Source organism: Lipotes vexillifer, unplaced genomic scaffold, assembly GCF_000442215.2.
Source record: "Lipotes vexillifer unplaced genomic scaffold, Lipotes_vexillifer_v1.1 scaffold240, whole genome shotgun sequence".
In the NCBI taxonomy this organism is placed as follows: Eukaryota; Metazoa; Chordata; class Mammalia; order Artiodactyla; family Lipotidae; genus Lipotes; species Lipotes vexillifer.
The window spans coordinates 7195059-7222294 of record NW_006797481.1 but is presented as its reverse complement, the minus strand read 5'-3'; the positions used below and the strand labels follow the sequence as shown (position 1 = coordinate 7222294).

The window sequence follows — 27236 nt, the reverse complement described above, 5'->3', positions numbered from 1 at the left end:
TAAATGATACCCTTAACAAAGTATCTGGTGTTTAGTCATTGGTTTTGAGAGAGAATGTGACATCCATCACTAATCAGGGAAATGCAAATCAAAACCACAGTGAGCTATCACCTCACAACGGTTAGATGGCTATTATAAAAAAGACAAGAGATAATAAGGGTTCGCGAGGATGTGGAGACAAGGGAAGCCTTGTGCACTGTTGATGGGAATGTAAAATGGTGCAGCCACTATGGAAAACAGTGTGGTGGTACCTCAAAAAATTAAAAATTGAACTACCATACGATCTAACAATCCCACTCCTGGGTACCTATCTGAAGGACTTGAAATCTGTATCTCAAAGAGATATCTGCACACCCATGTTTTCTGCAGCATTATTCACATTAGCAAGTTATGGAAATAACCTAAATGTCCAAATGAGTGAATAAGAAAATGATATACATATATAGACATATATGTCTCTCTCTCTCTCTCTCTCTCTCTCTCTCTCTCTCTCTCTATATATATATATATATATATATATACATATATATATACACACACACACAATGGAACATTATTCAGCCATTAAAGAAGGAAACCCTGTCGTTTGCAGCAACATGAATAAATCTGGAGGCCATTATGCTAAGTGAAATAAGCCAGACAGAGAAAGACAAATACTGTATGGTGTCACTTACATGTGGAATCAAAACAAAGGAACAAACAAAACTGATTTCACAGAAACACAGAATAGAACAGTGGTTGCCAGGGACTGGGGGGGAGACAGAAATGGGGTGATATAGGTGAGAGGGTACAAATTTTCAGTTGTGAGAAGAGTAAGTTCTGAGGATCTAATGTACAGCACAGTGATTAGAGTTAATGATGTGGTACTGCAGACTTGAAAGTTGCTGAGAGTAGATCTAGCATCCTTACCACACACAAACACACACACACACACACACACGCACACACACACACACACACACACACACACATGCAGAGTTAGCTATGCTAACTATTGGAGGTGATGGATATATTAATTATCTTGACCTTGGTGATCATTCTATCAAATCATCACATTGTACACTTTAAATATATACAATTATATTTGTCAATTATTCCTCAATGAAGTTAAAAAAGAAAGAAAAGAAAGAAAGAAACTCTCCAAAGGTAAACTTCTTGAGGACTGGGTCCAAATCTTTCATATAGACTTACTATTCTATATTCCATAGCAAGTGGATTTTTTACAGCTGGATATTACTGTTAATACTATGACAATAATGGTACTTAAATTAACAAAATTTTCAAGATTCTTAGTCAGAAGTGTTTGCCGAAGTTTTACGTGGCCACAGATAATGTTTTCAATGAAAATAAAAAGAAACAGGAAAAAGGATAAAAGAAAGAGAACGTGACATACATCTCTGTTTCTATTACACTGCATTGGAAAGAATGCATATATCCTATGATTCTATTTCAAGTCTTTAATTTTCATCATTTGGTCTCATGCTTTCTGATGGATGCTGCTTACTTTCACGGAAGCATTATGAAGTTTCCAAAGAAAGTTCTCTGTGATGTGTTCTGAAGGAAATTGAGAGGAAAATAAACCAAACTGAAGTATGGAAACACAGCTTGGGAGTTCAGAAAAACTATCTGCTCATCATAAATCAAGTTAAAAATACAGTTGCACAAAGAGATGACTAAATAATAATCAGACCCACAGGACTGAGCTTTTCTTTAAGTACTTAGATGTGACATTTAAAAAAATACAGTTTCATATACATCCAAATCCATGCTGTTTACATAGCACACACGTAACAGATATATCTGTAAGGAGGAGTTGGCATCATTCCCCATAGAATGTAGTACCATGTTACAAAGATCCTCAGAACTTCCTGCTTGGGCACCCAGTTCTCATTCAGCTCTGGTAGCAGAGGCATTCGGGACAGCTGGGAGCCATTCTTAATATCAAAGGGCAAGACAAGTTATCAGATTGAGTTCTTGGATCTTAATCAACTGGGGTTTTGGTTTTTGTTTTTTTGGCATTAAGGTCAAGTTGATTTGGTCCGTGGCCATGCACAGGTTAAGCTATTATTAGCTTGATCATCAATATCAACAAAGGCCAATTAGATGTACAACTTAGGGCCACACAAAATCAGGCTGTTTGTGAACTTCGGATTCCATAATAAATCTAAATCGACATAAACCTCTGCTAGCCAGTATTGTAAGATCTGAATCATTCTCTCAATCAAAATCATTACTTCAAGGTGATAAAAATCCTGTTTCTCAATGGATTCCATATGAGCGAGTACCTGATTTATCTTGCCTCAAAGGCCAGCTTTGTTCTTCACTTATAAAGGTTATATCTCTCCTACCCAGTTATTTGCTGTCTGTTACACTAATTCTAGCTCAGGAAAAGTAACAGGCATGTTGCAGCTATGGAGAGCAACTCTGAGTGTGTCTACACAATGCCATAAACAACCTGCTGAAAGTGGTCTATACAACAACCAAGTGGATTGGCTGGCTTTAATCCTTGAATTTGAATTACTAAAGTGAACTTGAATTATTCTACTCCATTTGCAAGAAAACAGTAGAGTTTCTTGGTTTGTAATGAAAGCTATAAATGAGCAGTGCATCTACCCCTTCCTACCTTAAGCACATACCTAACAGGGTATGTGCCTTACCCTTCCCCAGCCCTCTCCCCACACCCCTCCATCTAAGACCCAGGCTACTTACTCAGCAAACTTGGGAATTTGATCTGATCACCATCAGCCTGTGGCATTCATGACTTTGTGACAGCCTGCGACTCTGCAACAAACTTGACTGCTCTCATCAGGGTCTGGGCACTATTTATTTGCAGAGCCATCTTTAGCATGAGATTTGAGAAGACATTATACTTGCCCTCTGTCCTAGAGGACTTAACTAATATAGCATGTATGAGATACAGGTGATAGAAGTAATCAAGATAAAATGAGGTCATTAAGGCGGATCCTAATCTAATATGATGGTGTCTTTATAAAAAGGAGAAATTTGGACACAGAGACAGACAGGTATGGAGGGCCAGACAGCCATCTCCAAGCCAAGGAGAGAGGCTTGGAACAGATCCCTTGCTGATAGCCCTCAGAAGGAGCCAACTCTGCCAACACCTTGATTTTGGACTCGTAGCAAACTAATTCCCACCTCACTGATCTGGCACCACTGGAGGATAAAAACAGCCCACATCAATTCACTTTCTAGATAACCCATGCATTCTAGAAAATAAGAAGTTCCCAAATTTTCACACCACCGTTTTTCAATAAAAATTTTATAAAACGCACACTCCATATTCTTAAACTGAGGACGGTTGAACCTAATCTAAAACTTTCTTAGTGAGCCAGGACTATCGGTGACTGCGGAGTGCAGAACACAGAAGACTATTGGTCTCTGCAGTAAATGGCGTCACCGGTTTCCCTGTTTTCTTCTCTAGTATGAAGTTCCCAGAAGCGCCCCTCCGCTCCCTGCACCATCCTCGTGCCTTCACTCCAACTTGTTTCTCCTAATCTGTTATGAAAGAACAGAAACCGAACAAGGTATTGAAACCGTTTTGGAAATAAAATTGTTCCAAGTTAGAGTCTGAAAGACTCTCCTGGGGTTTACACCGCATGGACTTGGGAAAACTTGTCGCCTGCTTCTTTACTCTCTGTTCTCAGGAGGTGGGGTGGTCAGACCCCTCGTACTCAGGACAACTGAAGTGTCCTCCGTTGACACAAAGCAAGTCACAAGAGAACCTTCTGGTCTCCTCGAGATCTTATGAATATACACCGTAAAAAGGAGCAGCTTGGATCAATTAGAGACTGGGAAATAAGGCTCTCTATTAAGAGCCCAGTGGGGCTTTGTTTGGTAATTGTTGTTGTTTCATATATTTTGAATGTGGTTTATACCATAGGGTGGAACTCTCTACAATGCCCTTTCCATGATGTAAAATTAGTTTGAGAAATTCTAATTCCCCAAACAGAATGATAATCAGATTAAATGACCACAAAGGAATAAACTTGCCATTGAAAGCAAAAGAGTACTTTTACCAAATTAGATTATTTACTACATCCTCTCACTTGAAAGGAAAATGCAATTATTCAATTTCCACTGACTAGAGGTTGCCTCCTCTGCCACCCGTGATTTGGTGCAGAATGAGGATTTTTCTGCCATGATCTTTTTGTGGTGGTGGCAGTTGGGGGGAAAATGGAAAAAAGAAAAGATAATGTTTATTAAGTACTTAACGATGAGCCAGGCACTATGCCAAATGCTTTGTGTGTCTTATGGAATCCTCCAAACGCCTCAGAGGTAGGTACGATTATTATTATTCCCACTTAACAGATGATGAAACAGAGCCCTGAGATGTTCAAATAACCTGTTGTTGAGTCATCCAGCTACTAACTGGCAAAACCTGGATTGTAACCCAGGCAGTGTGACTCCAGAATCTGCATCCTTAATCATGATTGTATACAGAGAGAGGTAAATGTCAAAACTAATTACTAAAATTAGTGTCATCTTACTAAAATGCCATAATTTGAAATTATGTACTAAAAAGCATCTAAAACAAAAATGCATAAGCCAGGGATATTCTCAAAATCTCCCATCAAGACTGGTTATGCTATAAAACACTGATTATTTTTTGCGAGGTTAAGTATGGGTTTTTAACTTGCTTAATAAATTACTTTTAGTCTAAGTCAACCCTCAGATAAGAACTTATGAAAACTATACACATGAATGTGTACGTGTGGGAATATTTTAAGCCAAGATTATTATCCTCAAGAGAGAGCTATGAAAATGCAAATAATCTCTATTAATTAAAAATGGGGGAGATGTCAAAATGCCTGCAGAGTGACTGGCAGCAGAAGCAAGGAAAGGTAAGGAGTGGGATGGAAATGGTGACAAGCTGGAGTAAAATCATCACTTTAGGTATTTTCAGAATAAGAAAAAACAATATTTTCAGGGGACCGTGTCAATACCATTTCAGTGCATTTTCCAGGCTTTTCAGAGAGCCTCAAAGTTCAACATGCCCATGACACAGCTACCTGGTTTGGAAAAGTTATTAGGGTGAGGAAATGACCAAGCAAGTAGAGCTTGCTTTTTAATTTTCTGTTCCAAACTCCCCAACAGCTTCATTTTGACTTTTAAATAAAACCCCAAGGTTGTCACAGCTTTTGGGCCTTTGTTTCTCAGTAAGAGTCTTTTGTGAAATTTTTTTCTAGTTACAGATTTAAAAACAAAACAGAAAACCAAATTACTTAATTGCTTTGCTTTTTGGGTTTTTTGTTTTTGTCTTCAGAGTTAGCATTCATGTGGCACTTCTGGAAATTCACATTGAAATGTACTAACAAAGAAACTTTTATTTGTGTGGATAAATATGATTATTCTTCTAGATCTATTACATTTAAACCAATTGAAAAATACAAGTAAACATTGCATGATAGAATCTCTTCACTCATTCAGAGCTATTTATTTCAAAAAATGACTCCATGACTCGCTCCAGGCCCCAAAATATATCATGCAATTGAATTATGCTGACAAGCAGTTAAGAGGTGGGTCCAAATCTGTTAAGGATGCAGGCTCTGGTAATTAAAGATTAGCTCAATAGGCAGGAAAGTGAAGAACTCCCTTTCCCTTTCCTTGAACCCTTAAGCACTTCTCTCTCCTTATGCTTCAGTGTCTCCATATGAAAACAGGAAGGAAAAAACCCAACCATTTCTCCACCAGTGTGAAAAGTCACTTATATTTAGAAGAGGTCTGCAAAGAAGGCCATTGCCCCCTTAACATTTAATTAAGTGATAATGCTCTGGAAACAGAAAGCTATCATAGGATAAAGATTTCTAACGGGTTTTATTCAAGGAGCTGCAAAGCTGAGACATTGTGGAAAATATATGTCATGTCAAAGGTTTGATATTTATTTTCAACGCAAGAAGCCTAACCACAGTGGTTATCAAAACCAAAGCAGCAGCAATGGTGTCCCACTAGTGTGGGACTCTGCCCTTCCAAAGGCAAAGGACTTGCCATGCCTCTATTTATTGAGTGGGTCTGGATGAGCATTTATACAGTACATAAGTTACCTACGAAAATATATATCCGAAACAAAGAAGTGGAAAAACATATGAAAGAAGATACCCGTTTGGTCTACTCAGAGTAGTGAGTGAAAAGAAGCAATGTAAATGATTTGGTCTGCCACCCAGAGGCAAGACTACCTGCTTCTTCCACTGGTTCCCTTGGGTAACTCCATTCAGTTGGATGGCCCAGACCCATCTTCCATAGGTGAATGGAAAACACAATGTCTTCTTTTATTTTAGAGAGTGCACGTAAGCTTTTAAGTGGTTCCTGTACTCCACAGGAATTCGCAAAGGACCAACTACATGACCAAAATAAATGGGAGCTAAAACGTTTACAAGGTATCATTTCTACCCGTTAGAAACTTAAAATAAGGGTTTGGGGGATTCTTGTTGCTACAAACTTCTTGGCTTTTTAAAACATAATCGTTTTATCAGGAGCACAATAAGACTCTGTTAAAATAAAACCTAGAGTTTTCAGTAATTAGTGCAGTTTGTTGTCATTACAAGCTCTAGACTTGGGCAGATTGAAGGACAACTCTTAGCCAAGCACTTTTCATGTGTACTGATAATACTCCCATTGCCGCTGGCACTTTCAGGTAAGATCTCAGCTGATGAACACTCAATTTTTATTCATCATACACCTGAATAAGAACAGAACTTATGAAAGTTGGCTAAGTTTTATGTTGCACTACCTTCCATTTTTTTAAAAGTTACTAGTTATGGCACTAAATAGTTGAGAAAAAAAATCCTTTCTCTGCTGCTATTTCACCACTGAAATACTTTAAAGGAACTTATGTCAGAGAATCACATAAATGAACACTTAAAAAAAAAGAGTAGGGTACCTACTAAGGAAGGGCACAAAGATGGGGGAGAATCTTTTTTAAAATGTGATTGGCCAAAGGTAAAGGCATTTAAAAATTGTTCACTGTTACCCAGCCTCTGAGTCGTACTAATATCCAGTGTGAGAAAGAAAGGAGTCACCTGATAAAGTGAAGCTTATGTAAGTGAACTGGCTCTTCTCATACGAGCAAATCCTGACACATTTCATGGTTTGAAATGTCATAATGATTGGATGAGACCGCATTTGATGCGTTTCAAGCATACGGTGCTATATGAGATTTCAAGAAGCTGTCACATACAGCATCTCATTTAATCCATGTGTAACCCTGCGAGGGAGCGAACGGTGAGTCCATTTTAAGGATGAAGCCACTGCTGAAGGTCAAACTCAAAAGTGATGCCAGGACACAAGCCTGGATCTTCCACCTACCAGGTCTGAACACTTTTCAATATATCCAAATTTTGAAAAATATTATTACTGGCTCTTGCATTGTTCAAAGTACTCTTTAGACATACCAGGGAGAGGAGGAGAAGGCAAAGAGGGAGGAAGTGGGAGAGAGGGGAGCTTCTGAATTGCCCAAAGAGCCCATATGCTTTGCTATGATTACGCCACTGTCTTCTGTGCTTCTTATCACAGTGGATGCAATTGCTCGTCCCTGTGTAAACTGTGTCTTCAAAACCAGTATATGACCTTAAGCCAGCCACAGGTGCAAACTGTTCTTTGCTTAGTTTAGCGCTGAGTGACTGTTTTAGCAGTCACGTTACTTTATGTGAAAAGTTGTATATCTTTCCTCAGAAACAGCCACTAGAGCTCTGATCGATGAGTTCTGCCACCTATTATCAGCCTCAAGGCAAATTATGCTAACTTACTGATTGGATACTTTTCTTGGTGCTTTACTTAGAAATTTCCCCCGGACTTCCTCTGGCCAACCTTCCAGCAGCTGTCCAGTTAGGCTACTCACTATTATTTTAATCTCATTCGCCAACAAAGTCAACTGAAGAACGGAAAGGTCTTCATCAAGTTCATGGCTTACAACTATGGGCGGGTTGGACGCCCATTAGTCACTGCCGTACAGACTTTTAATTTGATCTAGAATTTGAAGCCAGATTCAAGTCATCAGCTATTCTCCCAGGGCAGAAATGCCTGGATATATAGTATCATAAAGGAAGGAAAAAGGTAATTCACCCTGAATATTTATGAAGATTAGGTAGTATTTTTTATTATGTGGACTTTCATTGTACCTTTGGAAAAACTCTTACCTAAGTCTGCCCCACGTTATTTATTACTCAGTAGGTATGATATAAATTTATTTATCTCATGAGCCTACCTTGTATTTGTAAAGCCTATATTTTGAAATGCTTATATGAAAGTACTGACTAGGCTATAGGGACATGAATTATTACTCTAAACTTGAGGCATGAGGAAAGATCATAACTCCAAAAACACTCGATTACTTCTCATACTAGTAAATATGAGAATATTTTAATAAATTAAATATTTATGAATCAAAGCTTAATGTTAATTAATGTTAGGTAATTTTAGTAAACATGGGAAATATAAAAATGTATGGGATGGTCCTGGCTCTCAGTGGCCTTGTAATCCATATGAGAAGAAAAGAGAAAAATTTTAAATTATAAAAATCATATCACAATATAAGAGACGTCGAAAGGCAACATACTGTTACTTGACACATGAAATGCAATGAGCAAAGTAACTACTCTAGGTAGGGGAAGGAGAGATCATTTCCAGAAACAGTGGGCAGGGATGACTGTAAAGTAAAAAATATATCAACCAGATCTTGAATTTGAACTCAACGAGACAGAGATGGAGGAGGGAATTCTTGGTGGAAGGATCACAATGAGAAAGAGTACAGATGCAAAAAAAAGAAAAAGGATATAGATCCAAAAACTAACTTACACAACTGCAAGTTAGGGTGACATGGAGAGTTCTAGTACGGGATAGTGCTGGAAAGCCAATTTGGAACTGGACCGTGGAGGGCTTTGAAGGCCATGTTGAGGAGTTGAGGTTTCTGAACAGAAAAGCACTTGGGTCAGTGCAGCATTTTAGAAATATTAATTTGGCTATGGTATGCCAGATTAAATGGATCAGGAAGGACTAGAGGCCAGGAGCTCAAAAAGAACCCATAGCATGTTCAGGTGTGGGATAAAGGTAGTGGGACGGGAAAGGTAGAGGTGGGAGCAGGAAATACTGAGGAGGAAGCCCACTCGTTTTCAATGTGCTGATTAGCATGTATTGTTGGAGCTTTCTGTTCCTTTCCAAAGGACCGTCAAGTCTGTGGGTTCCCAAGAACTGATTCATTTTAACGGTTGGGGGTGGGGAAAGGGGAAATGGAGGAGTTACTCGTTTTGGACTTGCAACATCTCATACCTGTGTAAGTGGATATGTTTTCTTCTTAATCTTGTATCCTTAACTCAGGACAAAAAAATGTTAGCTCAAAAATGTTATTTTTAAAAAGTGTCATGAAGTGTAGGGATTAAAGGAAATCCGAGAACATCTTATTTTAAGAGAAAGTGAACTCTAGTTGAATATGAACTATTCCAAACTATTCCATCAGTACAACTGAAGGACGGCCCCAAGAATTCCAGGAATCCCTTTATGCCTGCAGCCCTACGTTGGAACTCCTATATCAGAATAACCTTCTGGTTTTGGATATTTGTGATTTAATGTATTTATTATCCAGAAATTCAGGGAAACTTGATTTATCTCTGAATGAGCAGGGGAAAAAAGTTTCAGGAGAGTTTTTCAACAATTCAAATCTCGCGCCCTGGTATTTTTGGTGTGTTTATACATATACGTACGTATACCAATACATGGATGTATACAAAATGTATACAAATACATACATATTTGCACATATGGTAATGCTATTGGCATCCAGGCTTCTGCACTGAATCTGTACAACCAAGTTCAGGCCTTATCGTTCACAGAAATGCAATCCCTTTGCCCTTCAGGGGCCCTTAAGCTTGGCACACAATATTCCCGGTAACACCACTTGACAGAAAGATGGCGCCCAACAGAAAGCCTCCTCCCCACATTCCCTACACCTCACTGTACAGCCCAGCACTCAGAATCCTGCAGTGTCAAATCCAACTCTTTCCAACCCCTTGGCTATTTTGAGACTGCCCCTTGAGGGTGGGAACAGAAAAAAGTCGGAAGCGGAGACAGGTTTGCAGTGACTTGGGTAGCTAGGGCTCTCTGGGAGCCTACACTGAACTCAGGGTGCAGGCCTCCAACCCCCCCCTCTTTCTAGCCCTCTCCTTTCCTTGCTCCCCCTTCTCAAGCTTCCCAAGTTGGCAGAACTAGGGCAGAACTAGGCTGACAAGTCCTAGGGCAGGGGTAAATAAACAAATAAATCACCCACATCCACACCCACCCGCCTTGTAGCACTGATTATCAAGTTTGGGCCTAAAGCAAATTTATATGTTTGGATATAGAGAAGGTGGTTTAAACTGCTGGGCTTTATAAACTGAATAAACATTGCTTTTAGCTGTTGACTTGGGTAGCTGTGGAAGTCAGTCTTTCTCTACAGGGTAAGAATATGAGTTCTTTCCTTTCAGACGCTATGCTTTTTTTGTTTGTTTGTTTTGTTTTGTTTTTTTGCGGTATGCGGGCCTCTCACCGTTGCGGCCTCTCCCGCTGCGGAGCACAGGCTCCGGACGCGCAGGCTCAGCGGCCATGGCTCACGGGCCCAGCCGCTCCGCGGCATGTGGGATCTTCCCGGACCAGGGCACGATTCTGCGTCCCCTGCATTGGCAGGCGGACTCTCAACCACTGCGCCACCAGGGAAGCCCCCGCAGACGCTATGCTTTTTATTCCAATGCTAGAAAGATGTGTGAGCATTATATAACACTTTCATGCACCCTTACATGGGTAATTAGAAGCTGTTTACCCGTCCTTGTTCTCAAGGATTCGATTAAAGTCTTTTTATTTTCAAGGCTGAGCTGAGGACCTTACCGTGGTGGAATTAGACAGGGGGCCTGAACACCTTCTGCTGTATTGTGTGCTCATGGTGCCCATCCTGTAGGTGGGTCCCCACATATAAGCACACCGACTGCACGGCTGACTCACTAATTTTAAACCCATTCAGCTGCCAACTCAGGGGTCTCTGATATAACTTTAAATGCTATCAGATTTTAATCTTCTGGAGTATTTACATATTTTCTTCTCTCATCCCTCCAAAACTAATCCTAGAGTTTTGAGAATCTGGGAACTTGGGCAAAGGAGAAAACAACTTGGGCAGACCAAGAAATCTGAAATCTCAATTCACTAGGTCATCCAAAACTAATGTACCTTTCTGTTTGCACTGACCCAGCTCAAACTGTAAAATCACGTGAGTAATAAAACACAAAATCCTGGTGTTATAACTGAATGTGAAAAGTCTGAAGTGTAATTAAACGTGCTCTGTCTTCGTGGCGGTGTCACTTACTCCACGTTAACATTTGTGTTTCCTTAAGCCTCTCTCTTCATAGTATGGGCACACACTGTTGCATCATACTCACACATCCATCAGCTGGGACTGGGGAGTGTGTGTTTTTCCAACTGGTCCTCAGCATTAGCTGTCAGATGCACAAACCTTCCCTTCCTTTCTGCATCTGCTGTCCTGGAACAACAGAAGCTTCGTGCAAGAATAGCTCCCAGAGAGCGTTGCTGACAGATGCGCGGTTTGCTCGAGCAAGGCGCTTGCTGGAAAGTTTCCTCTAACCGCTAACACCCGCCTCCGATCCCCTGAGCTGGCAGGACGCAGGCTGGCTGGGTCCCCTCTTGACGGCGGAAGGCTTTTACACGCATTCTCCTAGGCTGCCCAACACGAGAAACAATCTTGCAGCCAGACTCCTCCAACCCCCAGTGAACAGACCGTCCAAGGCGCTCTGGTGCTTCGAGAACACCGAGGTCCCCTCCCCGCTAAAGGAAGCGAGCGCTCTGCTCCGCAGGAATCCTGGGCACCGGAGGTAGACGGGTAGCGAGTTGAGCCCGAGCGCAGGAAGGAGCCAAACGCCGGAGGCAAACGGGGCGCAGGAGAGGAGAGACTGGGGTCCGCGGGAGGGGGCAGGGTGGGAGCCGGGCGCCGTAGGGAGCCAAGGGGAACTGGGCGCTGGAACCAGCGGACTCAGGAAGGCGCGCGCGCGCAGGAGCCCGCGGGCGCCGAGAAGACGCTCGCTTGGCCCTCGGCCTCACTCCTCGGAGCCGCGGAACCGCCGCTAGGAGGGGGGTGCTGCGGGGAGTTGCTGGGGGGAACCAGACAGGGGCGTGCCTTCGCCCGGATTGGCTGCAGGAGCCTGACGCGAGGCCCCGGGGGTTGGCTTGGGGGAGTGGGACTGGGGTGGGTTGGGTGCTGGGTGCCGGGGCTGCGGGCTCCGCGCGCTCAGAAACATGCTGAGGTCCCGGCAGCTGTTCCAGCAGCGACAGCGGCTCCAGCAGCAGCGGCGTCGGCGGCGGCGGCGACAGCGCACGGCTCCGGCTGGGAAGGCGCCCGGCGCCCATGCCTCCGGCCCAGCGCCTCGGCTGTCCTGACCTGGCCGCGACCTCCCTCCGCGCGCCCCGCCGCCCGGGCGTCTGGGGGGGTTCCCCAACCGCGGCCCAACTCCGCCACACCCCCTCCCCCGGCCTCCGCAGCTCGGCATGGGCGCGGGGGCGCTCGCCCTGGGCGCCTCCGAGCCCTGCAACCTGTCAACCGCCGCGCCGCTCCCCGACGGCGCGGCCACGGCGGCGCGGCTGCTAGTGCCCGCGTCGCCGCCCGCCTCGCTGCTGACCCCCACCAGCGAGGGATCCGCGCCGCTGTCGCAGCAGTGGACGGCCGGCATGGGCCTGCTGATGGCGCTCATCGTGCTGCTCATCGTGGCGGGCAACGTGCTCGTGATCGTGTCCATCGCCAAGACGCCGCGGCTGCAGACGCTCACCAACCTCTTCATCATGTCCCTGGCCAGCGCTGACCTGGTCATGGGGCTGCTGGTGGTGCCGTTCGGGGCCACCATCGTGGTGTGGGGCCGCTGGGAGTACGGCTCCTTCTTCTGCGAGCTCTGGACCTCGGTGGACGTGCTGTGCGTGACGGCCAGCATCGAGACCCTGTGTGTCATCGCCCTGGACCGCTATCTCGCCATCACATCGCCCTTCCGCTACCAGAGCCTGCTGACCCGCGCGCGGGCGCGGGCCCTCGTGTGCACCGTGTGGGCCATCTCGGCCCTGGTGTCCTTCCTGCCCATCCTCATGCACTGGTGGCGGGCTGAGGGCGACGAGGCGCGCCGCTGCTACAACGACCCCAAGTGCTGCGATTTCGTCACCAACCGGGCCTACGCCATAGCCTCGTCCGTCGTCTCCTTCTACGTGCCCCTGTGCATCATGGCCTTCGTGTACTTGCGGGTGTTCCGCGAGGCCCAGAAGCAGGTGAAGAAGATCGACAGCTGCGAGCGCCGCTTCCTCAGCGGCCCCACGCGGCTGCCCGCGCCCTCGCCCCCGCTCCCGGCCGCCGCCGCCGCCGCCTCCCCGGTGGCCAACGGGCGCGCCAGCAAGAGGCGCCCCTCGCGCCTCGTGGCCCTTCGCGAGCAGAAGGCGCTCAAGACGCTGGGCATCATCATGGGCGTGTTCACGCTCTGCTGGCTGCCCTTTTTCCTGGCCAACGTGGTGAAGGCCTTCCACCGCGACCTGGTGCCCGACAGCCTCTTCGTCTTCTTCAACTGGCTGGGCTACGCCAACTCGGCCTTCAACCCCATCATCTACTGCCGCAGCCCCGACTTCCGCAACGCCTTCCAGCGCCTGCTCTGCTGCGCGCGCCGGGCCGCCCGCGGGAGCCACGCGGCCGCCGGGGACCCGCCGCGCGCCTCGGGCTGCCTGGCGGTGGCCGGGCCGCCGCCGTCGCCCGGGGCCGCCTCAGACGACGACGACGACGACGACGTCGGGGCCTCGCCGCCCGCGCGCCTGCTGGAGCCCTGGGCCGACTACAACGGTGGGGCGGCGGCCGACAGCGACTCGAGCCCGGACGAGCCGAGCCGCCCGGGCTGTGCCTCGGAATCCAAGGTGTAGGGCCGGGCGCCCGCCCCGCCCCCCCAGCCCGGGCGCGGGCCCTGCGCCCCGGGAGGAAGAGAACCCGGGCGTCCCTGAATGGCTTCCTGGGGGAAGAGGAGGTCTGTGTTTACTCAAGACCGAAAGCAGGTGAATCCGAAGCCCGCAAACCTCGTCTGCATCATCCAAGGCAAACAGAAAAGCCACAGACCGTGTTGCACAGAAAGGAAGGTTTGGGGAGGGGTGGGAGAGCGGCTTGCTGATTTTTGTTGGGTTCTTTTTTCTCTTTGTGGTCCGGCCTTCTTTTGTGGGTGCGTGTGATACGTCTTTAGATTTTTTTTTTCTCCCAGGTGGTTTTTAACATTCTGTGCGATGACCGGGAAGGGAAGGGAGAAGCGTTAGGAGGTAAGTCTCTGACTTGGCTTCTATCCCGTTCTCGGGAACAGGAGCGGTCAACCGGAGAAAGAGGGGAGGATGACAGTTGATGAGGACGTGTTTCCTTTGCTTTCCGTTGAAATTTCATTTGCATTGCTGAGTAATGATTTCTCCTGTTCTTAAAGCAGAGGGAAAGGATGGATGCAAAAATCGCGTTTCAGGAAATTTTAAGCTATTCTTGGAACAAGCCTCACCTTGCTTTCCTTTTGTAGGGCAAGCCGGCTGTCCCCGAGAGCCTCGGTGGTCAGGCCGAGGGGTTCCTACCTCACACTGTGCACATTGCACAGCAAGATAGAAAGACTTGTTTATATTAAACAGCTTATTTATGTATCAATATTAGTTGGAAGGACCAGGCGCTGAGCCTCTGTGACGTGTGACTCTGTCCATTGAAGACAGGACAGAAAAAGAAAAAGAGGAAACAGTTCAGATTACTGCACATGTGGGTAAAAACGAAAAACAGAACAAAACAAAAAGGCGTGATTCAAAGTGCCATTTTTGCACAGTATTAGGAACTGTAAAGTCCACTGAAGATGTTACTTGCACAAAAAGAAATTAAATATTTTTTAACGGGGGTGGGGTGAGGTAGGGGCAGATCTTAAAAACTAAAATAAAACTCAAACTCTGCTTCTGTTGTCTATTATGTTACTGAGCTAATGATTTATTGGAAAAATACCTTTTTATACTCTTTTATCATGGTACTGTAACTGTATCCATATTATAAATATAATTATCTTAAGGATTTTTTTATTATTTTTTTATGTCCAAGGGCCCACGTGAATCTGCTGGTAAAATTTGGCACTTGTGTGTAAATACTATTTCCTCTCTGTGTTTTACCAAGTATTTATACTCTGGTGCAACTAACTACTATGTGAGGAATTGATCCATGTGCAATAAATACCAATAAAGCACAAAAAAGATTATGTACTGTGTGTCTGTAAGGGCTCAGTGATAATGGAAAAGACAGTTTGTTTTGTTCAAAATATAGGCTGGATTTCCCATAGAGCTCTTTTAATAGCTTTTCATGACTCAATAACATAGCAAAATGCCTCTAGACCAAATAAGGCGTGCACCTACTGAGAGCTGCATGCTTGCCCTAAATTTTCACAGCCAGATTCAGAGTATTCTAGACTACTTGTAGGTGTTTTCAAGATCCCATCTGCCGTACTTGCCTTAAGAAGTAATATTTGGGATTGCGCATCTTCTAAGAAAAAATGACTGAGTCAGGTAACTCAGCTGCAACTTTGCACAGAAATGCAGGAAAGAAGACTAAGTCGTGGAACCCGGCGTTGCCTACTTGGAATTCGGTAAGTGGCATCCACGGCTGGTTTTTGTTTTCCAACAGAAAATCAAAATCACAGTGTGTGCAGATTTCTCCAGTGGCTGTTTAGAAAGCAAAATGCTTTCATGGTTAAGCAAAAATTTATAAGAGAGCATTTAAGTAAATTTTTTTTTCTCTTGTGTAATTAAGTAGGACCATTTCAGCAGAAGTTCTGGGTGGACAGGTAACAGGTAAAGTAAATGTGAAGTTTTCAAATTTCCTAACAAGATTATGACACCCCCCAATGGATAGGATAGTTTTCCCAAAGTCAGTTCCTAAGGAAAATACAGTGAAATTCTATCTTGGGATTAATTCTACATTCTCCAAAATAAGTTTAAGTATTTCTCTTTCTTTGTATTTTTAAACAAGCTTTTCATTTCATGATGGTACAGTAAAGAAACCAAAGTGAAGAGTGTAAAGTTTTGGATTTTATACCGAGATTGAACATGAACAAACTCTTTGCTACCAAGGAAAGTCAAGACCGATTATCCTTTTTTTTTTTTTTTTTTTGGCAATGCGATATTCTAAAAACCACCAGGAAAGCCGAGAGTCTTCTGAGAAAGATTAATGTTGCCGATGTTTTAGAGACCAGCAGAAGGTTGCATGAACAGTAGCAGTTTCAACAAAAGCTGCTGTGAAATTTAATCCCTTTGTCCAGCAAAGAAAAAAGTGGAGAGGCGGGAGATAGCAAGAGTTATTTAAAAATACAGATACATACCTAATGAAACTCATTTTGGAGAATGTAAAAATTTCAGGATGAAATCTCACTATCCTTTCCCCTAGGAACAAATACAGTCCATTTCTATCCTCCCTTCCCCCACCTGAATATGTAAGTTGCATTTTGTTAGGGATTTTGTTCCTCTTTGTTTTTAAATCATACTAGAAAATTAATAGACTTAATGTCTACAGTTTCATCTGAAGAGCACTCAAGTACCAGGTAATGCTTCACTCTCCTATTTTGTCTAGATAAGTCTTTACATTTAAATAAAAAGAAATTTTCCCAGACCCAAACTTACATATAGACCCATCAAACCTTAGGTCTCAAAATCATGAAAGTCCTATAAACTTTAATAACAAATATATATAATTTAACTGCTTAGTAGACAGGTCTGAACTCTTTAGTGAATTAGAGGAAACCACTATAATCTTGGGGCCACTTTATATGTATTTGTAGGAAATAGAAAAAAAGAGTTCTCTGTGATCTCTTGAGTTCTCTAACTGAGGGTTACGGGGACTCAGAAACAGACCTTGTCAGTGATTCCTACTACCCGGGAAAACTGCTTTTCGTTGTTTTGAAGAAGACATTGATCTATAATAGAAATGTAGGAATCTGAGCTGCCAATCCCAATAGCTACATCAGTGGGAGGAGAAAACTGCCAATCCTGTTTAATCTGGTGAGATAATGCACAGTAGAAGTGACAGGAGGAGGGCAGTGAATATGCAGAAAATCAGCCTTACCCCATGGGTTTGTGTGTAACAGTACCAAAGGCATAAACCTTAAAATTAAAACAGTGAACATATGACCAAGAGTCACTTATTTGCTACATTTGAAATTATGTTTCGGTTGCACACTGTAAAGTTCTCTATGTGTAACAAGATATTCCAGCATCCATAATTCTCCCTCCAGTGTAGGAATCTATAATTGGTATAGAAGATAGCTTCATCCCTTGGTGAACTTGGCAATGTAAAACTTCGTAAATAGAGCTCTTTTTTTCTATCCAGGCTTTCTTTGGAACTGGAATTATTAATAACCTCTAAGTGGCTACTGTGAAACCTTTCCTTGTTAAGCACATTTTCCTAATTTCGCATTTTGTTGAGCATGCTGACTTCCTCTGGCAATATGTAAAATTGCCAGACGGAAATTCTGCACTCGAAGTCTCAGGATGATATAAGCATTCAAGTTTTTAGCAAGAGCTTCTAATTCTAAGCAAGGGTCGAAAGGAAAATTATTAAGTTTTACTGCCATTTGTGAAAAGCTTAAAAAATTTTTTTAACAAAGCAGGACCCATCAGTTCTTTGGAAGGAAAACAATTTAAAACCTTAGCCGTAATTCAAATTAAACACATTGGCACAGATAATTTAGTTTTATTTGTACATTTCTGGCATAATGTGCTGAGGAATACTAATTCTTTTGACTCCCTGCCAATTTGCTACTAATCAAAATGGAGAAGATATGCACTGTTTGGATTATACCTAAAAATAGTTGTACTACAGTCACATCAGCAAATGGAATTAATTTCTTTCTTCTCCTTTACACACACCCTCCACATTATTTAAATTTCCATCTAGAATATTGCTTGTGAATCTCATAATTTGTGATTCCATGTGTCCCAAAGTGCACTGCTACATTGCAATTACTTTAAAGCAAATTCTAGGGGTGGGATAGGGAGGGTGGGAGGGAGACGCAAGAGGGAGGAAATATGGCGATATATGTATATGTACAGCTGATTCACTTTGTTATACAGCAGAAACTAATACACCATTGTAAAGCAATTATACTCCGATAAAGATGTTAAAAAAAGAAAAAGAAAAGCAAATTCTATCAAACTACTTTCTGAGAAATACACCTCTCCTAAAATTCCAACTTTTACTCTGCTCTCATTTAAAGAGTCTCTACTAAATAGTCCATATGATGTCATCAAAGAAGTATTAATACTATAAATAGGTACTTTGTGGATTAATTTACCTCCTGATAGTCTTTTTACCTTTTGTGGGAAATAGTTTCTGAGTCAATAAGACTTGGTCATTTGATGGAGCAGTTAATAGGCTTCCAGATCCAATCGCTCTAATGACAGACTGGAAAACAGCAGCCCAAAGGAGAAGCTGACACTATGCTGACAACATTAGAGCATGATCTTGGCAGTCATCTTAGCAGTACCCAGGAAAGCATGGAAAGTAACTGTCCACACCCTTGAAACCTTTGTCTTCACTCAAATGTTGCCTTCACTCTGAGCACATCTCTACCTTCCTGGTACCTGAAGCCAGTTCTTGCCTTGGACATACCCTATGTCCAGCCCTTCCCTTGAGCACATCTTCATTTCCTCTTGAATGAAATAGAACCATCTAGAACCTCTAGTTCTAGATAAATTGTCTTCCTGGCAGCATTAACTTCTCATGGACAGTTTCCTAAAGCTCTGATTTTCAACATCTCTCAATACTTAGGATTCTCGTTTTTTTCTCTCTCCACGTCCCCTGGCTCATAGCTATTAATTAGCATTAGCAAGATCACACTGTTTTCTTCCTATTTATGACAGAACTTACCTATGATGCATTTTAAATGTCTTAAGTTTGGATTTCTTCCTGAGAATTTCCATATTGCTCATAATTATGAGTAGAAAAACATTTTAAACTCTGTACTTTTCCTATAAAACGTCTTCATGTTGAGTTGAACATTTGTGGTGTGGGGCTTTCTTAACAGGCTTTATTTTCCTGTTTTTCTTTATTTTTCAGTTCTTAACTGTATGACCTTGTCCTGGTTTTTCAGCATCCTGATTGCAAAGGATAACATGAGCTGTTACACCTTCAGCTATTTGTAAATTGGTTTTCCTAATCATTAGGCTAGCTGATTTGTGGGAATTGTGGGTAAATTTTTACTCTAGGAGAGCAGAAAACTTGTTCAAGCAGGCAGTCCAAAGACTGGCTGCTCTGGCTCCTCTGTATTTGCTGCTGTGCCCAGTGAGCTTGGAGAAGTCAGTTGGTTTCCCTGCTACTCGGGTTCACGTCCCACAAATCCTGATCAGTAGCCTTTGTTTGTAAATCCCTCTGAGATGCTCTGATAGAAGGAGTTTATAGCTTTGCACAGTCTATCATTTCGAATACTTCCTCCTCACCTTCTCTTCCCTTTCCTTGCAACTCCACCCACAAAATCCCTGTTTTTTTTTTAAGTGAAAAGAACAACTAAGAATAGCAAATATATATGTATATATAAAATACCCCATGCATCCCAAGAAACAGTCCTTCACTTATTATTATACTTAAAATTCCATACACACAAAAAATTCCACAAAAACCACAACTGAATAAAATAGTCTTCTTCCCAAACATCAGATTAAAAACCCTGTTTGCTCTGTGCTAAGCAAAAGTGGTTGTTTAATGATTCTGAACCCACGGCCTCTTTGAGAAAAGTAAGTCAATTTGGAAGGTAACTCAACTCTACGATTTTGCATTGAGTTGTAAACACTAAAAGCAACTCTCTAGATTGTTCTCCTTTTCCTGGAATAGCAATTCAGAGATGAAAAGTGCTGAGAGCAATGGCAGTTTGTATTTTTGCTTACCTCTTTTCTGTGGCTTGCAGGGCATTGGGTTTCTTTGTTCCCAACTTAATGAACAGAGACAAATCTATAGGAACTTCACTGACTTAAAATATCTATTATGTTAACTAAAGAAACTCACCTGTGATCTTGAGGTCCTAGTTTAAAGTGCTTTTAAAGAGTAAACATTAATAGGTGTTCTAATGACATTTTCTGCAGTGATTTTTTTCTAAAGCCATTAAAGTTAACAGTTTAGTAAGATGCTCTTTTTAAAGAATTCCTTGTGTTTAAATGATTCAGTGATCAGTCCTGAAATAATGTGTGATTTTTTTTTTTCCCTTAAAATAGGCATACCTAAGTAAAACTGAGTCACCCAGAAAAACTCCAGAATTTTCGGCATGGGAAGGACCTAGATATGTCTAGTAAACAACACCCCTACTCTATATAAAACAGATAATCAACAAGGACCTACTGTATAACACAGGGAACTCTACTCAATATTCTGTAATAACCTATATGGGAAAAGAATCTGAAAAAGAACGGTTTGTATATATATGTATAACTGAATCACTCTGCTGTACACCTGAAACTAACACAGCATTGTAAATCAACTCTACTCCAATATAAAATAAAAATTAAATTGAATTTATAAAATAAATAAAGGAAATGGACAAAAATAAAAACGACAGTATACTCAAGCAAGGGTATAACTAGATCAGTACAGACCACCAAGACTGACGAGACATAATCTGAGATGTAAAGACCTGACCCATCATTTAGTTGCCAGTCTTGTCAGCAAATGTTTCCTTTGTAGCTAACCCAAATCCCTCTTACTGTTTTGACTCATGATTAATCTCAATGGAATCTGAAAACTAATGACTGAGCCACTATTTTCTGTATTAAAATCCTTCCAGTGATACATATGAAAAACAGTGCCCTCCCCCTCAGCTTTCTATGTGCTAATTCCATTTCCTCTTATAAACAACTTCCATTTCAAGTCCTTGCATTCTTTCTGTTGTTCAAATGGGGGTCCCATTACATCCCAGTTACAGGGATTTTTCCTGGCTGGAGACTGGAATGAAATACGGCACTGTGCAGTGTTCAGTGTGGCACCAGGCCTGGTGGCATCAACATGCCATCCTTCCTGTAACTGTGCTGCTAATGTTTTTAAACATCTCCGAGTCACAAAATTCCGAGGATCTGAAAAAATACTGTACCAAGTGACAAAGGTAACATGAAAATTGTAAGTCCTTACAGTACTGCAAAAAGCATTCTTGCAAACACAGGACAATATAAATTTTACTCAAAACAGGCAACCCATAGAACTCCCTCTTCAAGCGGCACATGTTCACAAGTCTCTTCAAACCTTTTGAGTGTTAATATACCTATACAGATAAATAATTTTTTTCACATTAGAGATGCTCAGAAGACACCTGGGCAGCTTAACTATTTGGAGGATTTCTATGATTAGTGTTTGAGTTGTGATTCATAGGTTTACCTGTTCCTGAAAGATTGAGGGTACTGTGTCCTGAGTGAGTGTGCTGTATGGGATACAGCCAGCTGAAAACACTGGGCCTGTCCCCAAGGCACCCACACTCTGGCTGGGGAGATCAGACATCCACAAGTGAAAAGTGACAAAGAATGAGGCAGGTGTGGCTGCATGCCAGACACGTGGCCAAAAGTAAGGGCTCTAGACCAGCTCTATCTAATAGAAATACAATGCAAGCTGTATATTTCATTTTACATGTTCTCGTAGCTACGTTTTTTTAAAGTAAAAAACAGGTGAAGCTAGTATTATCATTTCAACATAGAACTGATGTAAAACTGTATGAAGGAGATGCTTTTTTTATACTAAATCTTTGAAATCTGACGTACATCTTACACTTACAGCCATCTCAATTGAGACCACATTTCAAGTGTTCAACAGACACATACGACTGGTGGCTACTGTCCTGACACTTCAGCTCTAGAGTTCAGAGGAGGGAGTGGATGGATAGGGTGGCGTAATCTAGAGGCTTGATGATGTAGTAGATCTTGGATAAGGCGATAAACCTGTGTGAAAGGCCATTCCATGAGACGTCGCTGAGGGAAGAAAACCGCATGAACAAAAGCATAGGGATATAGGTAGTTGAGATGAATTTTTAGACAATGAATAGCCAGTTACAGACGGTTCATGTTGATGGAGTAATTAGAAGATGAAACTGGACAAGTAGTTCGGGAACAGATCAGAAGGTTAATGCAAAAGTGTTGAACTCTAACCTTCCCAGAAGCCTGGAGATTGACGATCAAGAGTGTTACGAGAAAAGCAGTGTTTTAGAAAGATTAACCTGGCATCAGAGGCATGACAGGTGGATATCACATCTTAATCTTCCAAATAATTCTGAGTTAAGTAAATAATCATATTTTATAAATCAAAAGACTAATATTTATATAATCTCATATAATAAATATGAGTTCATTATTAAACTGGCTTTCTGGTTCTTATATATCAACCCCAGGAGCCGACCCAGAAAAATGCAGCCCAGAGAAGCCAACCCAGATTTCTGAGTGCATAATGCTGACAGCCTGGCTAATGACGGAAGGTTCTGCCCCCTTGGAGGTAAGGCATATGAGCTCAGGTGATTTGTTCAAGACAACAGGTAAGCAGTCTTGATCAAGTCTAGGTGCCTGACTCCTAAGTCCATCTCTTACTCCTGTCACCAAACTGCTTGTCTGTTCCCCACAAGACTGGAAGCTCCCACACACTGCCCTGGCACAAGGTATGAACTCTAAATTTTCATTGACTGAATCCCACTGGAGCCAGAGAACCAAGTTCTCTGGCTTCTGCAACAATCCAAGCACAGAGTGATAACAGGCCTCACTAGAGCAGTGCACTGCAAGAAGACGTGATGTAACCCTCTATTTCCTTTGAAATTCAGATTTTCACTAGCAGACATAAATAATAGTTTCTCTAAGAAAGGTGTTAAGCCTCAAATTGCAACGTATATGGGGCATTCTTTGCTAGTGTCACAGGAGACAATGAGATTATTTCCCAGATATTTCTAAGAAATGGATTTATTTCTAGAAATGGCACCTAGGTTGCTGGAATGTATTTTAGCAACATATATTCAATGAGTATACACTGTATGAAAATGTACATCATTATTCTTTAAAAATAGGCATTTCTCTAAAATTGTTAAGTCAGAACTACATGTTCTAGGCTCCAGATTCAGTTATCAATGTGTAAAATACTTGATTTATTTGTCACTTATTGTATTCTATTTTCAATGGGGTTCTCTCTTTTGTAACTGGAAGATTTGTAGCCATTTTTCTTACTGGACTTTACAAGGGAAAAAGTCCCTTTCCCCACCCCCAAGTTTTCTCCCCAGACCCCCCCAACAGTTAACATAGCTAAGAGAATCAGATTCTGTTTCACTAACTTAGAGATGTCTGGCAAGAGATTAAATAGCTGTGTCTCGCTTTGTGCAGGTCACCAACTTGTTAACTCGTCATACTATAAAGGGGTAGCTGGGAGGGGGACCAAACTGTGGGGATCCAAGGGTATGTGCAATGTACAACATCATATATATACACACGTGGCAGCGCAACCGCTGCAGCTAAAGGTTAAAACCAGTTCTAAGAGGTCATCTCAGGGTTATTCATACAGTCAAGGAGACAAAGAGGTCAGGGTGTTGTAGGTTCACACATGATACTTTGGGGGAAAAGCCTTTTCTTTTTTTTTCTCCTCAACATTTAACTAAAAACATTTTTTAAAACTACAGCTTGCTGCTGACCCAGCGTTTTCTCGTTTCCATGTGAGACATTATTATTACAGTATGTTCACAGTATCAGGTGTACAGTACAGTACATGAAACGGTCTACACTCTACTGCACACGCCTCTCCAGTGAACAGGGTTTGTCCACAACTGTGAACTTCTCGGTTCCTGCAAGATTGTGAACGTACAACAATAAACCATACACAGTTCAGCAGTCACCATTTTTGTCCTTCAGGGGTTTTTTTTTGGGTTTTTTTTTTTAACCATTAAAAACATTATGAAATGTGGCATCCCCTTGATGCAAGGACTGGGAAAGCCATTTTTATTTGTATTTTTTCCCCCCCAAACTCACTGTAAACGTCAGTAACTTTGGTTAAAATAAAAGAAGTCTTCTATGTAGGCAGAGCTTTGTCTTTTCAAATAGGGCAGGGTCCTGAGGGGTGTAAAGTGAGGACAGGGAATAGAAAGATGGGGAGGAAGAAGGGGCGAGAAGGAGGAGGAAAGAGAACTAGGAGAGACTTTTTTTCCAGGGGAGAAGCTGGACAGCACAGGGTAAACTGGATTCTGAGGTAGTTTTGCATAAATAAAGGGCAACAGTCAGTTTCTAAGTTCTCCACGCGCGCGCACGCGCACACAGGGAGGGAGGCGTCCCACGGCTGTCATGACTGGCCAATCAAAAACAGAACATCGCAAATGACTTGTGAAACCAGTGAGTTCATCGACGGTGATACCGAGATGTCCAACAGCCGTGACTCAAAAACAGCGTGAACTCCGAGTGGTTCTCGTCCACCATGGCCAGGGCCTGCAGCGCACGGCCAGCCCGTCGCATCACATCCACACTAGCTGGCTCGAAGGGCGGGATCTGCGTGTGGAGCAGGCTGGCCTGGCTCTGCTGGAACTGTGTGGCAGCAAGGCTATCTTCCAGGAAGCCCAGGAGGTTGCCGATGCTGCCTTTCTGCACTGCAGTGGCACGGGCTGCCAGGCTGTCACCCTGTGCCGGGTTGGCTAGCAGTACTACAGCCATCTCCCGGCACACCGGGTTCTCTGGGTCACTGAGGAAGCGCACCATGGTGCTGTACAACTACTCCAGGCGGCTGAAGGGGGGTGTGGCCAGGATCAGGTCCACATTGCTGTCCTGGATGCTGAGTTTGCTGAGGGTTTCCAAGACCAGTCTCTGGGGGGGAGAGGACAGCGTTGGGGCCCAGGGTGGAGAAGGGGTCCTGGGCTTCAGCTGAAGGGCAGACTGCCCAGTGTAGGAGTCCATCCAGGACATGCAGGCAAATGCCCTCGGGGTATGGGGAGGGGTCCAACTGCCCCGAACTGTTGGCGAGTGTGACCAAGGTGTTTTCCCGAAGCATCTCCAAGCAGTCCCACCACCACTCCACTTTGTTGCAGCTCACCCCTTGGTCCTGCTTCCCCTCCTTCTCATAAGTCAGTGGCACCTGCTTCCGTTCCGGGTGCTTGTGGTGCAGAAGGATCAGCTTGCCCAGGATCAGCAGCAGCCCCGGGTGCTTGGACATCTCAAAGTCGTTGCCTGGCACAAATGACAGACTTAGGATGGTATTGGAGACACAGACGCAGCGTTTGGCTAGGGAATCCTGCCAGCCCAGAAGGGTACACAGTGGGGTCTCATCTTTACTGTGGGGTTCATCCTCTAGGATCTTGATGTTCTGATGTATCTGTGCTGCGCTGATGCCAAATGGAAACTTGCTGCTTTCCTTGGTGGCCTCTACACTCTTAGCTCCCTCCTCGATTAATGTGCTAGACGGGGTGGACAACATGTCATCCATTGTGGCTGTGATCCGTCTTTCTGGAGGGCCATCAGTTGGGGGGCCCTCCTGCTCTGTTGTCCCTGGTGTACCCTCTACTGCTGTGACATACTTCTGAGTGACTGGTGGGCAGGGTACGTGAGGCCGGGAAGGCAGCAGCTCTATTTTGCTCTCAAAGCGGGTCTGGATATGCTCAGTGGTGACCCCCCACCAATCCGCCAGTGCAGCAAGCCACTGTCAAACTCCTGCACGCTCCCAAGCTTACCTGAGCAGCCCACCACAGACGGGTCGTTCTTTTGCACGAGCTTTACTGGAAGCCTGTCAAACTTACTAATCAGCTTCTCCTCACTATTCTCTGAGGCGGCTTTGTCCTTGCCCGCAAAGGCCATCTCCTCATCATTTTCAATTACTTCCTCCTCTTGTTTAGGACCTAGAAGGTCTTCCTCCTTCTCGCCCTCCACAGGAGCTGGACTAGACGCTTTGCTGAATCTCCCAGCGTCCAGTAGTGTTCTCTGTCCTGGGTCACCCACCTCATACTCCTTTAAAATGACAAAAATCTCAATCAGGCAACATGGGAAATATTCCACAAGGAGCTCTAGCAACCCTGGGAGCTGACTGAGGTTGAAAGTCATGATGCTGTTGTTATCATACAGCAGGATGTTAATGGTGTCCAATGCCCACGTGCTCTCTGCCAGCAGCCCGGACTTGAGGGACATCATTGCCCGCCACGCCTCCAGGGTTCCGATGTCTTTCGTCGTGAGCCGCCTCCCCTGCTTCAACACAGGCTGTGTGCCTTCAGCAGAGCCAGGTGGGAAGGTGATGTCCCGCCGAATCAAAGGGGGCTGCACAGGGGCAGGTGCTATGTGTGAGGCAGGTACTGGGGGACCTGGCTTCTGCATCTTCATCCCAGAGTGCAGGAATGGAGACTTGCTAGGAGAGGTGTGGTTCTCCATTGGCCGGGGCAGGGGAGCAGGGCTGGATACCTGAGGAATGTGATTCTGCATGCTTGGTGGGGGCTGGTATTTGGATGGAGGGGGCCTTGTCATGGGGAGCACGGGGGCAGAAGGGCCATATGGGGGCTGGCGTGTGCCACGGGAAGGCCATGGGCCTTCATGGTTGGCTCTCTGATCCGTGTGCAGCATTTCATCTGTTTGGTTCACGCCCTGATAGGCAGCGCCTTGCAGGGCAGAGCCCGTGCTCTGCCTGTTGGTGTAATTGTGAACGAGTGCTTTTTAAAGTTCATTTCTCAAAGGTCAGAAATAATTTATTGTGTGTCAGTCCAGTTTGGAGAGATGAGAAAGGTGCTTTGTTCTTCTTTTAAATGTGACCACATAGACACATACACACAGAATTACAAAAGCTTCTCAGGCAAAAATATATGGTCTAGGTCCACAGACTCTTACCTGAGAGCCTGTGGGGGCAGATATGTTTTAGAATTCAGGATTTGGGGGATTCTAGGAAGATAATACAGTACATAGATTACATATTACAGAACATCTTAAGCAGGGTCCCAGGTCAGCATTCCATAATCAAACATTAATGTCTCTGTAGCAAAATGTATGATTGTTCACACTGAGTAGATAAATAATGACTATAAAAAGCCTCACACCAGTTCAGGCAGGTCAGATCTTACTGCCAAATGAGTTCAATTCAGGTCGCATTTAGTCTCAAGTGAGTTATGGAAAAAAACTCTATCTTCAGAGCTTTCTAGATTTGGGAATTGAGAGTGAGAAACTGTGGACCTGTATTATGAAATATTCCTTCATAGAATGTCATCTACTCTTTAGGGAAGGCAATGAAA

At 43.6% G+C, this 27236-nt stretch overlaps 1 protein-coding gene and 1 pseudogene across 1 annotated transcript; one reads left to right on the top strand and one right to left on the bottom strand.

Moving 5' to 3' along the window:
- The first annotated feature begins 12531 nt into the window (after window positions 1–12531).
- Window positions 12532–13929, top strand: ADRB1 (adrenoceptor beta 1). The gene has a single exon (XM_007469616.1). The coding sequence runs from the start codon at window positions 12532–12534 to the stop codon at window positions 13927–13929; it is 1398 nt and encodes a 465-aa protein (XP_007469678.1).
- Window positions 13930–24325: 10396 nt separating this feature from the next.
- LOC103081745 (AT-rich interactive domain-containing protein 1A pseudogene) lies at window positions 24326–26649 on the bottom strand (annotated as a pseudogene).
- Between the last annotated feature and the right edge of the window lie 587 nt (window positions 26650–27236).